General features: G+C 40.1%; 2 protein-coding genes across 3 annotated transcripts in view; both read right to left on the reverse strand.

Moving 5' to 3' along the window:
• Nucleotides 1-435: 435 nt before the first annotated feature.
• Nucleotides 436-7,395, reverse strand: ISCA1 (iron-sulfur cluster assembly 1). Its single transcript, XM_066338834.1, has 4 exons — nucleotides 7,238-7,395; nucleotides 5,126-5,179; nucleotides 3,328-3,433; nucleotides 436-2,855 (listed from the first exon to the last, which is right to left on the reverse strand). The coding sequence occupies exons 1-4, from the start codon at nucleotides 7,316-7,318 to the stop codon at nucleotides 2,707-2,709; spliced, it is 390 nt and encodes a 129-aa protein (XP_066194931.1). The 5' UTR covers nucleotides 7,319-7,395; the 3' UTR covers nucleotides 436-2,706.
• Nucleotides 7,396-7,571: 176 nt separating this feature from the next.
• The window catches only part of TUT7 (terminal uridylyl transferase 7), a 35,647-nt gene continuing 29,273 nt past the window's right edge, over nucleotides 7,572-13,945 (reverse strand). The window contains exons 27-29 of one of the 2 annotated variants that reach the window (XM_066338811.1): nucleotides 13,599-13,675; nucleotides 13,372-13,435; nucleotides 7,572-8,175 (exon numbers count right to left, since the gene is read on the reverse strand). In XM_066338811.1, coding sequence (XP_066194908.1) covers nucleotides 8,021-8,175; nucleotides 13,372-13,435; nucleotides 13,599-13,675 — 296 coding nt within the window. In that variant the 3' untranslated portion in view covers nucleotides 7,572-8,020. Of the gene's footprint in view, nucleotides 8,176-10,772; nucleotides 11,793-13,371; nucleotides 13,436-13,598; nucleotides 13,676-13,945 lie in introns of those variants that run through there. The other variant, XM_066338813.1, reaches the window with a different exon arrangement.

Raw genomic sequence — 13,945 nt, forward strand, 5'->3', positions numbered from 1 at the left:
GCCCTTTTGACTCTCATCCTGTAAATGCCTAGCCAGTTTCAGAACCCTTTTACATCAGTAGTTACTTTGATCAAAATCATTATTCTCCATTGAAACATACCATAATGGTTCTTGGTATGTGAAAGCCTTCAAAATATATTCATCTTGCCTATTAGAATTTTTACCCTGTGAATACTGTATCATGAATTTTAAAGGAAAGCTATGCATTAACAGCACACTCTCTCAGTATGCACAAATATCTTACGTACACAGTTAACTAATTTCTATTGCCATAAATTTCCATGTCATTTCAATGCTGTTAATATCTGGAAATGTCTAATATTTTGGGGAGATATTAAGTCATGTAACAATAACATTGTCTACTTTGTAATCCCAGCACATAAACCTGTTCTTTCCCCTTTATTACTTAAAAAAAATCATTCCAAGATAGGAGTATTTCATGGTTATCAACAAGCTATATTTATTATTATAATTGAGGACTCTACATACATTGTTGCACAAAATTATAATGGACCAATCAACAAAACTATACAGTTTGTATGCAACTGTCAATAGCAGTTTAGCAGAAGTTTAACACACTGTGCATTAGTTGTCTTAGTAAGGCGACAACTTAAGATGATTACTTCATGGGAGTACAAAAGTGCAAACTTTCATTCAAGGCATACACAGACACACAAAAAGAATTGCTATACATGCCACAGGTCTAAAATCTTAAACCAATCCTCTCCACCCTAAAACAAGTTAAATGAGAAAGTACCAGCACTCTTAGCAACCACCAATGTTACCACATTCGAAGTCTTATCTCTAGCAGGAAGCAGAGAAATGCAATTTGAAATGCCCTTAGCTTGGGAGTTTTAGATGTAATGCAGCTATGTCACATGAACTCCATGTTTTTGTTTGGAAAGAGTGAAAGAGTTACATCACTACAGAAGCACTTCACCCGTGTATTATCACCAAATCCTGAATCATTATATAAAGTAACTGTGTGCAACAGTTGACTGTTGAAGTTAATAGTGTCTTTACATCAAAAGGTGATATGCAATCAAAATTCAAGTATCTACTGTAAGTAATTCTCATCTTCTGTTCCTGTGCACTACATAAAGCAGATGATTTTTTTTATTCTCCCCTTTGCCCTGGAAAAGGTGCAGAGGGAAGAACCAAAATGTAGGGGCAATCCTACATCTACAGCAGTTGGTGACAGGCATGGGGGTTCAACTCTCCACATCACAATGACCTCTGCATTTTCAACACACAGCCTTAATGCACTCAGATCACTCCCATCTCAGCACCTGCAAGACTCCTGCTGTCCCTCTACATTTTATTTGCACCATTTGAACACCACCAGCTGTTCAAATCTGTTGCCAAAGCAGACATGTTACCTTCTTTTCTGCATCAGTGAGCACCTGAGCTGCACAATGTAATCTTTGGGTGACAATCAGGAGATAAAAGGGTGGAACTCTTTCTTACCAGGTCTTGGGAAGGTCTGAAGAGACATTTACTTCTGTCTCAGCACCAGAGAAGTACTACTGAAGACTGTATAAGCTTAAAAGACACTCATCTACAAAACCAAAATTCTGATTAAGTAAATTCTAAAGAAAAAAATAGCCTTTTACAGTATTTTAATTACTGTCTAGATTAACTTAAAAGTAATATGAAATACTAAGGGGTTTTTCTAATTAAAAATGCTTTTTCTCCTGTTACCAAGTTAACCTCAAGATAGGAGTTAAACAAAGTGGACCACAAACTTTGATGAAAAAAGTCTGCTACCTAAAGAGTTATGAAAAACAGTGCAAACTCTAACAAAATTAGTAGCATACATGATTACAAAAAAAAAAAAAAAAAAAAAAAAAAAAAAAAAATAGAAGTTTTCGTAGATTTTGGTACAGCACATTCTGTGAACATGGGGAATAAGAATGAGGAAGGAGTTTTACCACCTTTGTAAATTAATTGAGGCAAGATAAAAAACTGAAATGTGAAAAACAAGGCCTGTGTATCACTTTTTAGCCCTCCAGTGCCCAGATAATTCACGCTTTGAAAATGACCAAGTACAGCACAGACTGTGCCTTCAACAAAGAAAAAAAAAGAATTAAAATTAGCCTAGCTCTCTTCGAAGCATTTTTAAAACAGGCACTACCACAGCCTACTGCTATATTAATACATGAACAACATTTTTATTTTCCTGAATTCAAGGGAAAATAAACCATCAGAAAATGCACTTGTAGAAAGATGAAAGCATTGAAAACTTACAAAGTAATCAAGGATTGGGTGCCTGTATATATAAATCTTTATAAATACTCACATAGAAATGTTTGCAATACTTTGTTCATTGGTTTGTTTTCCCCAAATCAAAGCAAAACACAATGTATTCTTTCAAATGGGTCTTAAATGGGGAAGCATGAGTAGGATTGACAGAGAAAATAACAGAGGAAAAGAACATGAAATTTTATTTCCTAGCAAGATGAAGTACAGAGATGTAACTGCAGCACTTACTGTTCTTACCTTTTAGATCCAAACTTATCACAAATTACAGCATAACTACATCAGTGGTAGAATTTAACAAACAGCTTATATTTTCAAATATTTAAGTTTATTTTTCTTAATAATATCCCCACTTTACGCAGCCTACAAACTTGAAGAAAATGCATGTGCTTCTGAAAGTCATAATAGTAAGTGTTTTGGGCTGCTCAAAGAAGTAGTCCTGAGATTTCAGATGTTAAAGCTTTCTCCACAGCCACATGTTCCTTTGATGTTTGGATTATTGAAGACAAATTCACTGGACAGTTTGTCCTCTACATAGTCCATTTCGGTTCCTAGAAGCGTCAGCTGTGCCTTCTTTTCAATAAACACTCTAACCCCTTGAAAAGAACAGAAAACCAGAAATTACATATAACAAAACCACCATTCACTTTGAAATTCTCTTTTGACCAGTAATAAAAAAAGAGGAAACTAAGTATAAAGACTATCAAGACTACATCTTGGTTACCAGGCCTAATGTGGGGTACTTTCATCACTGTTTTCATTCTACCTATAGAAGTCTGGCAGAATTCTGGAGCTGTTACTTATGTGTGCACATGAATGTCTATTTTTTTTTGGCAGGGCACAAAAAAAAAAGGTGCTGAGGGAAATAAGCTGTAGAACAGGGCAATGAATCTGACCTTGAGTACACAATTCCCATGCATTACAGACAGTAACCATTTCATACCCTTCTTAAAGTCTGTGAATCCAACAAGATGCACAGAATTTTGACAACATAGATTTATCCTCTCAAAATGTCCAGGTTTCATCCCTCACACCACAAAAGCTTGTGCTGCTGTACCGGAAACTCACCATCTTGAACTACTTCTTCATCAGAGTCTCCTTTAGATTTTGTATATTCTAATGTGTAAGAAAGTCCATTGCATCCCCTTGTACGAACACCTACTTTCACACCTACCTAAAGAAAAAAAAACAACAAACACCACCACATGTATGACTTAGTTTCTAAAACCTATTCAGAACATCAAGGTAAAAAGTATGCAGAACAATGAAATGCTGACATTTCTTTTTCTCCACTGCCTAAATGCAAAAGTGAATTACTGTAACAGATAAGAGGTATTTTTTTTATTTTTTCTTTTATCAATTTGCTAAGGTAAAAAAAAATATGATGCTTGCTGGAGTGAATCATGCCCTACAGTATGTTAAATTTTTAAAGTAATGAATCATTAGCACTCCTGTAGGAACCATGTCTCTCAAAACCAGTCAAATTTCAAAGACAGGTATTTTTGTGGCTTCAAATTACTTTTATAATCTGAGTTTACTCAGATGCTAATTCAGGTACTATAACAAGATTATAGACAGTAACATAAATATGAAGCTGTGAGTCCAAAATAATGGGAGTTACTAGATTATCACAGAACTCTTGTAATAACACCATCAGGAAAGTTATTTTAAACCAAAGTTCTGAAAAACATATTTTTCATTACCTATGTTTCCAGTCTCACCTAAAAAGCAAGCCCCTCCCTAAATCAAGTATATGTATATGTGTACTGTTTTAACTGGTCTTAAAAGTCAACTTAGTCAACATTTGTAACATTCACAGAGTTCAAGAAGTCTGACAAGAAGAGCATCTGCTGTAAGGAAAAAAATTGAGAGGTTTTAACAAAGTAGAAACCTATTTGTAAGAATCTTTAAGAAGTATCTATACCAACTTTTTACACACAAGTGCTTCATAACTGAAGAGACGATTTTATTATGTAAGTCCATATGCTGTGATAAAACTATCAAAATGTAACACTTCTCATCAAGTGGGCTCTCAAGACAAACTGCATCTGATCCTTTCACACTAAATACCTTTTTCTAAAGGAACTGCTGCAAATAACAGGTTGGAAAATGCAAACACCATTTACAGCAAGGAAATGACTGACCATATAAATTGTAGGCCAAGGCTTCCTTAGGATGGTTTAGAACATTAGAACAAATAAGTCTAGCTAGTTGCAGACATACAGAAAGCAAAGTAAACAATGGCCTTGGTTAATAAAAGAAATATTCTTCTTGAAACAATGCTGTAAAAAAAGCTAATGCTTGTTTTTACAGTGGTTATAAAAGAAGCCTCTGTGTGTTTTTCCCTCAAGGAGAAAAAGATGACAAATCATAATTTGGTGAAACACTGGTTACTTAAAAAAACACATTGTCTGGCAAGTTTCCTAAGAATTAGATTTTCTCCAATGCATATCAATATAACTTTACTATTGCATACTTCACAATGAGAATTCCTACAAGAACTTAAAATAACAGCTGAAGAACTCTCTCCCTATAAGAAGTCGCTACTATACCATACTGAAGTTTTTAACTAAAATGTACCTCAAAAATATCTGAAGCTGGAAGGTTTTCCAGCTTTATTAATCTCAACAGTAACCGTACAGTGAAATGTCATTACAGTCAGTCGTTTCCTGCTTTTTATTTTATAACAAAACAAAACTGAATTTATAAATAAGCTTATGCATTCCCCACCAAAAAAAGATGTCAACATCTCTAACAAACACCTCAGTGCTCAGTTCAAACTTCTAAGTTGGCCAGAAATGCTTTGCAATCATGAGCTGGTCTAGTACCTTAGCATACCCCACAGACCGACCCTGTCAACACTTACATGGTCAGGTTTGTCTTTCAGGAGCTCTTTTATCTTCTGGACAGCAGAAGGGGTCTGAAAAACAAAAGCATACACGCAAATTTGATATATTTTGTTTGTTTATTTGCAGTGGGTGCTTGCATGTATTGAAGTAGATGCCTGTAAGATACACACTGCTGTAAAACAGATGTCTGCTCAACTCAACTGACACACCACCTCTTCACTCCTCTTGTCACACGCTCTCCCAGCAAACAGATACCTCAAGAATTCAATCCTTAATCCTTAACAGTGGGAGTTTTGGCTGTGAGAATATCAGAATGGCTTGAGATGGAAGACAACCTGAAATATAATCTAGTTCCAACACCCTTGTGAGGGGCAAGGATAGTAGGCCAGGTTGGTCAAGGCCTTATCCAAACTGGCCTTGAACACATCCAGAACTTCCCTGGGCAACCGTTCCAGTGCCTCACCTCCTTCACAGTACCAAATTTCTTCCTAATACCTCGTCTAAATCTCCCCCTTGTCTTATCACTACAGTTCCTGACAAAGAGTCTCTCTCCAGGTTCCCTCTAGGCCCCCTGAAGATACTGGAAGGGTGCCATGAGGCCTCCAGACAACCTTCTTCAAGCTGGACAGTCCCAACCTTCTCAACCTGTCTTCATCAGGGAGGTGGCTGCAGTCCTTTTACCAACTCTGTGGCCCCTTGTGTACTTGCTCCATGTCCTTCTTATGCTGGAGGCCACAGAGCTGCAGGCAAGGTTCCAGGTGGGGTCTCACCAGAGCAAAGAAGAGGGACAGAATCCTGTCCCTGGCTGCCCATGCTGCTTTGATGCAGCCCAGGATACAACTGGCTTTCTGGGCTGCAAGTAAACATAGCTGAGTCATGTCCAGCCTCCCATCAAGAATCGTACTCAAGTCCTTCTTGAATCCATTCTCCACCTAACCTATTTGTATGACTGGGATTGTCCTGACCCAGGTGCAGGACCTTGTATTTCCCTTTGCTGAACTTAATTAAGTTTGTATCAGCCCATCTCTCAAGCCTGTCAAGACCCATGTGGTTTCTTTGCAGTTTTTTTACCCCAAAATCACTTCCATAATTCAGTCAAATAGCTCTGTTCTTTTAAAATTTTTGTCACATACCCATTACAGACAAAAATCATTTAGATATAGGGGGCTTATGGTCTACTTCTCTCTGCCTATTAACCCTAAGGAAACCTGTGACTTAACAGCAGATAAAATTCACCATTCATGCAGATCTAGTTGACGCAGAAATGCAAGAACACAACGCAAATGTCAAAATTTCCACTACATCCCCACAAGTTTCTAAGACACAGAGAAAAGTATCAGTAATGCGAAATTCTTACTATGAGCTGAATTAAACACACAAAGCAAATGGCAAGAAGACTTGCAGTAGAAAATCCTTTCTAATTACCGCTACCACTCTTGTTTTTAGAGACCCACTACAGAGCAGGAATTACCTGCTCTGACAAACGACCGAGCTGTGTGCACACAGCTGCCCCTGTTCCTGCGGAGCAGGACTGTACTTTTCTCTGCAGGGATCTCTCTCAGAATCAGAGGTTGGAAAAGACCTCTGAGATCATCGACCTATGACCAAACACCATATTTTCAAGCTGGGCGAGTACAGAATGCACGCACTTTTACTATTAACAACAGGATATAAAGCCCTCTTGCAAAGAGCCTACGCGTCAGCCTCAGTAGTTAATGCATTAACCTTTTTCAAAAATTTTTAACCAAATACTCTTGTTTGCGGCGTCTATGCGACAAGGCCCCGCGCCCGCAGGGGTCGCAGCTGCGCTGCCCCGGAACTCGGCGGTTCCGCAGACGCAGCGGCGGAGCGCGGCGCCTCCTCTCAGCGGGACCGGCGAGGCCGAGGACGGAAGAAGACCGCCCCGCAGCCCGGCCGCCGCAGCCGCCCCGCGGATGCTGCCGACGCCGGCCGACCCTGGGCCGAGCTGGCACGGCCGGGGGGGCCGGCCCGGCCCCGTCCCTGTGCCCGCCCCGCTGTCGCCAGGGTCCGCCTCACTGCCCGGGCCGGAGGGGCCCGTGGCGCAGCTGCCGCACCCGCGAGGTGCCGCAGTCCCCAGGTCCCGCCCGCTGCCCGCCCGCGGCACTGACCAGCGTGAGCGCGGCGCGGGTCGCCTGGATCCTGCGCTTGCTGACGGCGCGCACCGTGGCGCGCACCACGGACGAGGCCATGGCCCGGCGCCCTCGGCCACGGGCAGCCCGGCCGCACGCCGTGACGCCACCGCGCACGGGCCGCGGGCGGGGCGGGCGGCGGCGGCCCCACCCCCGGGGCCGGCCCCGGGCCGCTGGGGGCGGGCGGGGCTCCGCGGGCGGCGGGGCTGTGCGCCCCGATAAGCGCCAAAGCTGCCGGAACGCCCTGCCCTTCAGCTGCCCCGGTGTAGACCGCGGCAAAACAGCCGCCCAGGAGTCACGTGGGCAGGGGAGGTTTTTCTGAAACACTTTAATGATTGATAAGTCCGTCAGCGCCCTTGAAGGTTGAAGTTAACAGGTTACGGAATAACTATCTTTATTAATTTAGAATTTTAGAGGGTTGGAATGGAGCTTAAAGATGATCTAGTCCCACCCATTTTGCCATGGGCAGCGGCACCTCCCACTAGACAATGTTGGTCAAAGCCTTGTCCAGAACTTCTCTGGGCATCCCATTCCAGTGCCTCACCTCTCTCACAGTAATGAATTTCTTCCTAATACCTCATCTAAATCTCCCCCTTGTCTTATCACTACAGTTCCCGACCAAGAGTCTCTCCCCACGTTCCCTCTAGGCCCCCTGCAGATACTGGAAGGGTGCAGTGAGGTCTCCAGGCAACCTTCTCTTCTCGAAGCTGAGAACCACCTCCTCAACCTGTCTTCATAAGGGAGGTGGCTGCAGTCCTTTCATCAACTTAGTGCAGAGGAGGCCACACATTTGAAGAGTTCCATATCCTTCTTAAGTTGGAGGCCCCAGAGCTGGATCAAGTGTTCCAAGTGGTGTCTCACAGGAGGCAAGCAGGGGGGCAGAATCCACTCCCTGGTCCTGCTGCTTTGGATGCAACCTAGAATTTTGACGTATTAAGGTTCAAGGATTGCTGGTGATAGTAGCTGACTGCAAAAACATACTCAAAACAATATAATCATCATAGAACACTATGTTCTAACCTCATAGTTGTCCCCGTAGGAGCAAAGAGAGGTTGAGCCTGTCAACTGATTCCAGAAGTTACAATGGAGTCTTTCCTAACTTCTCCCTCTTCTGAATTCACTTTTGCACTCTTTTCTTATGTTTAGATGGAGCTTAAGTGGTTGTAGTCATATAGCTTGTGAGGGGTGGCTATCTCAGAATCCATGTGTCAGCCTACGGAGAGTGATTTCACCAGGGTTGCTGATTCAACAGGACATCTTCCTTTATCTCCCTTGGCTTTCAGCTGCCGTGCAGTTTATCAGCCAGAAAGCACCACTAAGTTCTGTTCTCTGCAAGAGCCTGGCTACAATGTACTCTACTCCACCCACCTTTAGCATGTATAGTGAATGGAAAGTCAGGTATACTAGCCACATTCCATCCAGAGTAGCAGTCCTATTTTCCTCTATAATTTCCATACCATTATCTTTTTATCCCCAAGCATTTTCCCACATCAGGGAACAATGGAGGGCCATGAGTCCATAGTCACCCACCTACAAAATACAGGCACAGAATGTGAATATTTATTGACCATCGCACTGGCAAACGTTTTAAAATTATGTGTATGGCTACTTGATAGGAAGCTTTGGCTCAGCAGGCAAAACCCATGTGTAGAGTGATCCAGTTTGGACAAATCCCTGAGTGAAGTGCACAGGACCTGGAACAGTGAGTGCTATGACCTATCACAGACAACGCATTGTGTTTGCCCTCCTACGGAGACCAGGATCCCGCCCTGTCCCCCAGGCTTGTGATGGCCTGGGGCCGAGTAAGAGGATGGCCATGCAGTGGTCAGGACCCAGCCGTTCTCCTTGATCCCTGCCTGGTGCAGAGGCATTGCAGGAGGAGAGCTTGAAAGCGGCTGGATGAACTGAGCTGCCATTCCCCAACTCCTGGTAGCTGCAGCAACTTGACTTGCAAGAAACCACAACAGCCTTGGTACAAGGATACTCGTCATTACTTTGAGTGATGGCTACACCAGAGATAAACAAGTACTCATTTTTCATTTCCACATTCCATCATCCTTAAATATACTAGACAATACTTTTAAATTCCTGTCTATGAAGTCCAAGCACAAGAAACACATTTGAGTCTCATCACCTCACTTACTTTCCTGCTTCTGGGCTTAGTAGTTCTCAAGAGTTTTATAGTAAGTAAGATGTGTTATGTGGTTTTTACATATATAAATTACACCACTGCTCTTTACTGAGGCACAGTACTAGTACCTCAAATATAAAGATAGCAGGTGTATGAATGAAGTTGTGTTTTCTTTAGCTACAGAAAGTGTGTCTTTTCACACATAATTCATGCATTGAGCATGCATCTCAACTAAACTACTCCTACTTAGGGGCAGAGGGGTTTAATGCACTACTGGGCTGAAACCTGAAGTCAGTACACTTGAAGGGGGGGAAGCTCATGTACAAATGCAGCTAATACCCTTCTTCATCATTCACACTCTATCATGCAGGCATAAAGAGTTTTACTTTCTTCAGAGTGCTTCCAATTATCACTCCTTAGTCCCCTGTCTGCTGAATCAATCTCTGCATGGAAGACTGAGCATGGGCTAGGAAAATAAGTCTTCTCTCTGAGAGGATAAATGGAAAAAACAGTTTTAAAACCCACCTAGTTAAAGTGAGTAACGAGAAATATTGAATGGTTATCAGTATGGAAGAAAAAGCCAACAACTTTCCACGCTAGAAAACTCCCATTCTAAGCAGCTCTTTGAAACCCTGGAAACTAGCTAATTAATATAATTTTTCTTATAAAAATGTGATGATGTTTTTGTGATGTGTAATAAATAAATTTAAGTAAAATTTTAACAGATTGGAAAACAGTTCTAAATACACCTATGATAAACAAACCTCACAAGAACAATTACTTTAAGGAAAATGGATGTGTGTGATCTAGTAGTTATAAACAGCTAGGTGACATTGACTTACCTGTTTAAGACAGTTAACTGTGTTACAAACCTGAAAAAAACTTCATCTTTCTCAGTTTCTCAGTACTGATAACCTACTATTCACAGCATAAAACATATTCCAACTTTGGGAACTTGGACATCATAAGCATGTGAAATTCCTGTGACATATGATGACAGAACTTTTTTCTAATAAAAAGTGCAGCATAAATAACTGCATGCCCCTCCATATCATTCAAGAAGGACAGAGTATGCACCTGCTTTAGAAGAGGTTTATCCACTTTATTCCCACCAGCAACATCAGCAGTAACTCTGAACAGAAAGCTAATAAAGCACAAAGATAGTATGATTGAAAATGTGTTTAGGAAAGAACACAGAAGAAATTATTTGTGAAAGCCTTTGGCAATTCTAGCTTTCAGCTTCCATAAAAATAGATTGATAAACAAATTAAATATGATGGTTCTAAATCCACATAATTGTTGTAAGTTAGCATCAATTATACATTTATGTCAGGAATATTGAAAACTACCACCTTGGAAAAAAATAGAGAAACTTAAGTCTGATTTTCATTTTTCTTTTAATTTATTTCAGATTCATAAATAAACAGTGGTTTCAATTTTAACACATAACTAATTCTTTTCTGAACAAGATAAGATGGTACATTACCACCTCTGGAAGGACTTCAAGTAAAGCTCAAGTTCCTGCTACTAATGAAGGTAAATTCTTGACTGGTTCAAGGATATTCTTCACATTCCATGAAAACGGACATGTATTTTTTCTCAGTTGCCAAATATAATACCTCTATTTCTTAAAGCATTTTTGTCTGTATCCCCAAGGCCTTGAAAGATTCTTAGCAGCAACAAAACAGGTCTGACCTGTTACCTAGTCTGTCTTTCTTTCTTCTTGAACACAAGCACAGCAGCAAATGAACTCCCATAGAAATCACAGAACAGAAAAATACCCCACAAAATCTGTGGCACTGCTTACATATGTTTTACATATGATGACTAGTATCTACGTTTTTAGTTCTCTAAAGAAATAAAAAACAAAGTAGCAGTCTAAAAAATCTCAAACACTTACACAAGGATTCCGTAAACAATCAACGTTAATAAAGATCATTTGCTCCTTCAAAAGATTCAGTTTCGAAGAAAATATCATTTATTTGGCTAGCACATAGTTTTAGTGCAGTTCAAAATGGTCAGGAGGAACAACAAAACCCTGAAAACAGTTCATTTTAAGTATGTGTCCTTTTCTAAATGCATTACCTAGTAAACAAATAGAAAACATCATGGCTTTCTATGAAAATGCTCAAACAATCTATTAAAGAGCAGGGGTTTGTACTAAAATCCACAGTTGCTTGTACTAGCAATCTAAAAGAAAACACCCATATTTTCATTGAACTTAAGTGGAAGGTTGTCTACGCTGCTGTCCTGTGAATTCATATGCTTTAGCCAAAGACATTTCTTTTAAGTGAATGATAGGCCTGTGTTGCAATTTATCAGTGCTTAATACCCCTCATGATTCTTGCTGGGTCCTCTTCTGTGAGGCTTTTCCCTGAGTCATGTATTTATTGGAAAGGCTGCCTAAAATGGGAGGAAGAAAGCATTATGCTTTAAAGGTATTATTAAAAAAAAAGACCTTAAAATAAAAAAAACCCAAACCAACCGATTAAAAAGACAGGAGAAAATTACTGTCAAGCCAAACTATAATGAAAGGACATACACATCAACTTAAGATCATTACCTGCCGGAGGACAGTAGGAAATAATAAAATACAGAATTGAAAACCAGCATTTTCTTGAACTAAACACCAAAAGACAAACCACTTTGTGTTACAAAATCTCCAAAGTTAGTTTTGAAAAAGCCTTCCAGTGAAGACAAAAAAAATCCAATGTGTCTTCCCAACAAAACTGGTAATTTAATTTGACATACTTAATTGCAGACAAGTCTTTACAAACTTCAGAAAACTAGTTAGGTCCCCCTCCAACTGCAGAGAGGTTAGTGTATTATATATCCATGCTTCTGCAAGGTGTGCAGAGTTGTACTAGAAATCTTAATTAAAACAAAACCAGCAGGTCTTAAAATCTTCATTGTACTGCTAATAAGTGTGTGAAATTACTGTAAGGAAACTACACTGTTAATCATGCATTTAAAGCAAAACATGTCTGATTCAGAAAGAGTACATAAAGGCCTTTATAATACAATCTCACTGCTACATCTAAATGTAATTTTAACTTGTTTGCATTTCTGCAGCTCAGACCAAGGATGTGGTTTGATAATCTCTCCTAAGTTAATTCTAGACAATTACTGCAAGAAACAAGAAAGCATTCCATGTTTTGTCCCTGAAGAATCAGAAAACCCCATGTAAACAGAAAAAGGAAAGATTGATACAATTCCACTACACCCTGCTGCAAAATAAATCTACCAGAGTCAATGATAAAAAGGCATAGAATTGTTATGCCCAAGTTTTGCTTCCAAAACAAAACTCATTCCAGATTAAAAAAATAGGCGGATCCAGCTTGTTCAAGCTGCCATTCTGTGTTCAGAAAATTAGCTAGAGGACTGCTGAAGAATCCTACAATTATAGAAAATTTGGGTTAAAGGTCATTTAGTCCAACCCTCTGGCCATAGGCAGGGACATCTTCAACTAGATCAGGTTGCTAAGAGTCCCATCCAACCTGAACTTTGGATGTTTTCAGGGATGAGGCATCCACCACCTCTGGGCAACCTATGCTTCACCATCCTCATTGTAAAAAACTTTCTTTAATATAAATTGACCTTCTTTCAGTTTTAAACCATTACCCCTTACTATTGCAACAGTCTCTGCTAAAATGTCTGTTCCCACCTTTCTTAACAGGCTCCTTTTCAGACCTGAAAGGCCACAATAGTCTTCCCTGAAGCCTTCTTTTCTCCAGGCTGAAAAACCTCAACCCTCTCAGCCACTCCATAGGAGAGATGCTCCATCCTCTAACCATCTTGGTGACCCTCCTCTGGACTGCTCCAACTGTTTCATGTCCTTCAGGTGCTGGGCCCCAGAACTAAATGCAGGTTTTCAGGTTTGGTCTTACGAGAGCACAGCAGAGGGGTAGAATCCCCTCCCTCACTCACCCTGCTGGCCAGGCTTTTACACATAGTTTATGAATTGAGCTGAAGATATACAAACCTGACTGGGGACTCAAAAATACTCTTCCTTTTTGTTTCTTTTTTTCTTCATGCATAAGCACTCCCTATAAAAACATACACACATCAGTGAACCAACAAAACTGAAGTATTTAATTTCACAACATAAAAGGTTTTCCTTTGAATCTTATGTAAAGCTTTTCTTAATTTAATATATATACTTAAAAACATAAAAAGTAAAAGATTAAACAAGAGACACTTGCTGTTTACCTGATTTAATCTACCAGCATGTTTGACAGCAGTGGGTAAACAAGGGGACCTGCACAACACTTCTGGTTTTGAGCCATCTGAAAAAATCATAAAAAGGAGTTGCTAATTGGAAACTAGTTTCAAGTATCGTAAGACAAATATTTTCTATCTAGAATCAGAAAATGTAGAATGTAGGAGGACACTGTTATTTTCCTTGATTTATAACACGGAAAACTCGCATAATGTGGTGACATACATTTAAACTAGGAACCTACAATAAATTAAGCTTTGTGTCCTCCTCCAGAATCAGCAGGAGACAGGAAGCTTAGAATGAATGAAGATATGGTGATAAGTGAAGTGTCTATAGT

Source organism: Sylvia atricapilla, chromosome Z, assembly GCF_009819655.1.
Source record: "Sylvia atricapilla isolate bSylAtr1 chromosome Z, bSylAtr1.pri, whole genome shotgun sequence".
Lineage (NCBI taxonomy): Eukaryota > Metazoa > Chordata > Aves > Passeriformes > Sylviidae > Sylvia > Sylvia atricapilla.

What these genes read in the sequence shown, in the direction of transcription:
- ISCA1 (XM_066338834.1), bottom strand. Translation starts at nt 7,318, where the DNA reads ATGGCCTCGTCCGTGGTGCGCGCCACGGTGCGCGCCGTCAGCAAGCGC. An exon ending in TGAAAGACAAACCTGACCAT is followed by an intron (nt 3,434 to 5,125) that starts GTAAGTGTTGAC and finishes TTTTTTCTTTAG; the next exon opens with GTAGGTGTGAAAGTAGGTGT. An exon ending in TGAAGAAGTAGTTCAAGATG is followed by an intron (nt 2,856 to 3,327) that starts GTGAGTTTCCGG and finishes GTTCTTTTCAAG; the next exon opens with GGGTTAGAGTGTTTATTGAA.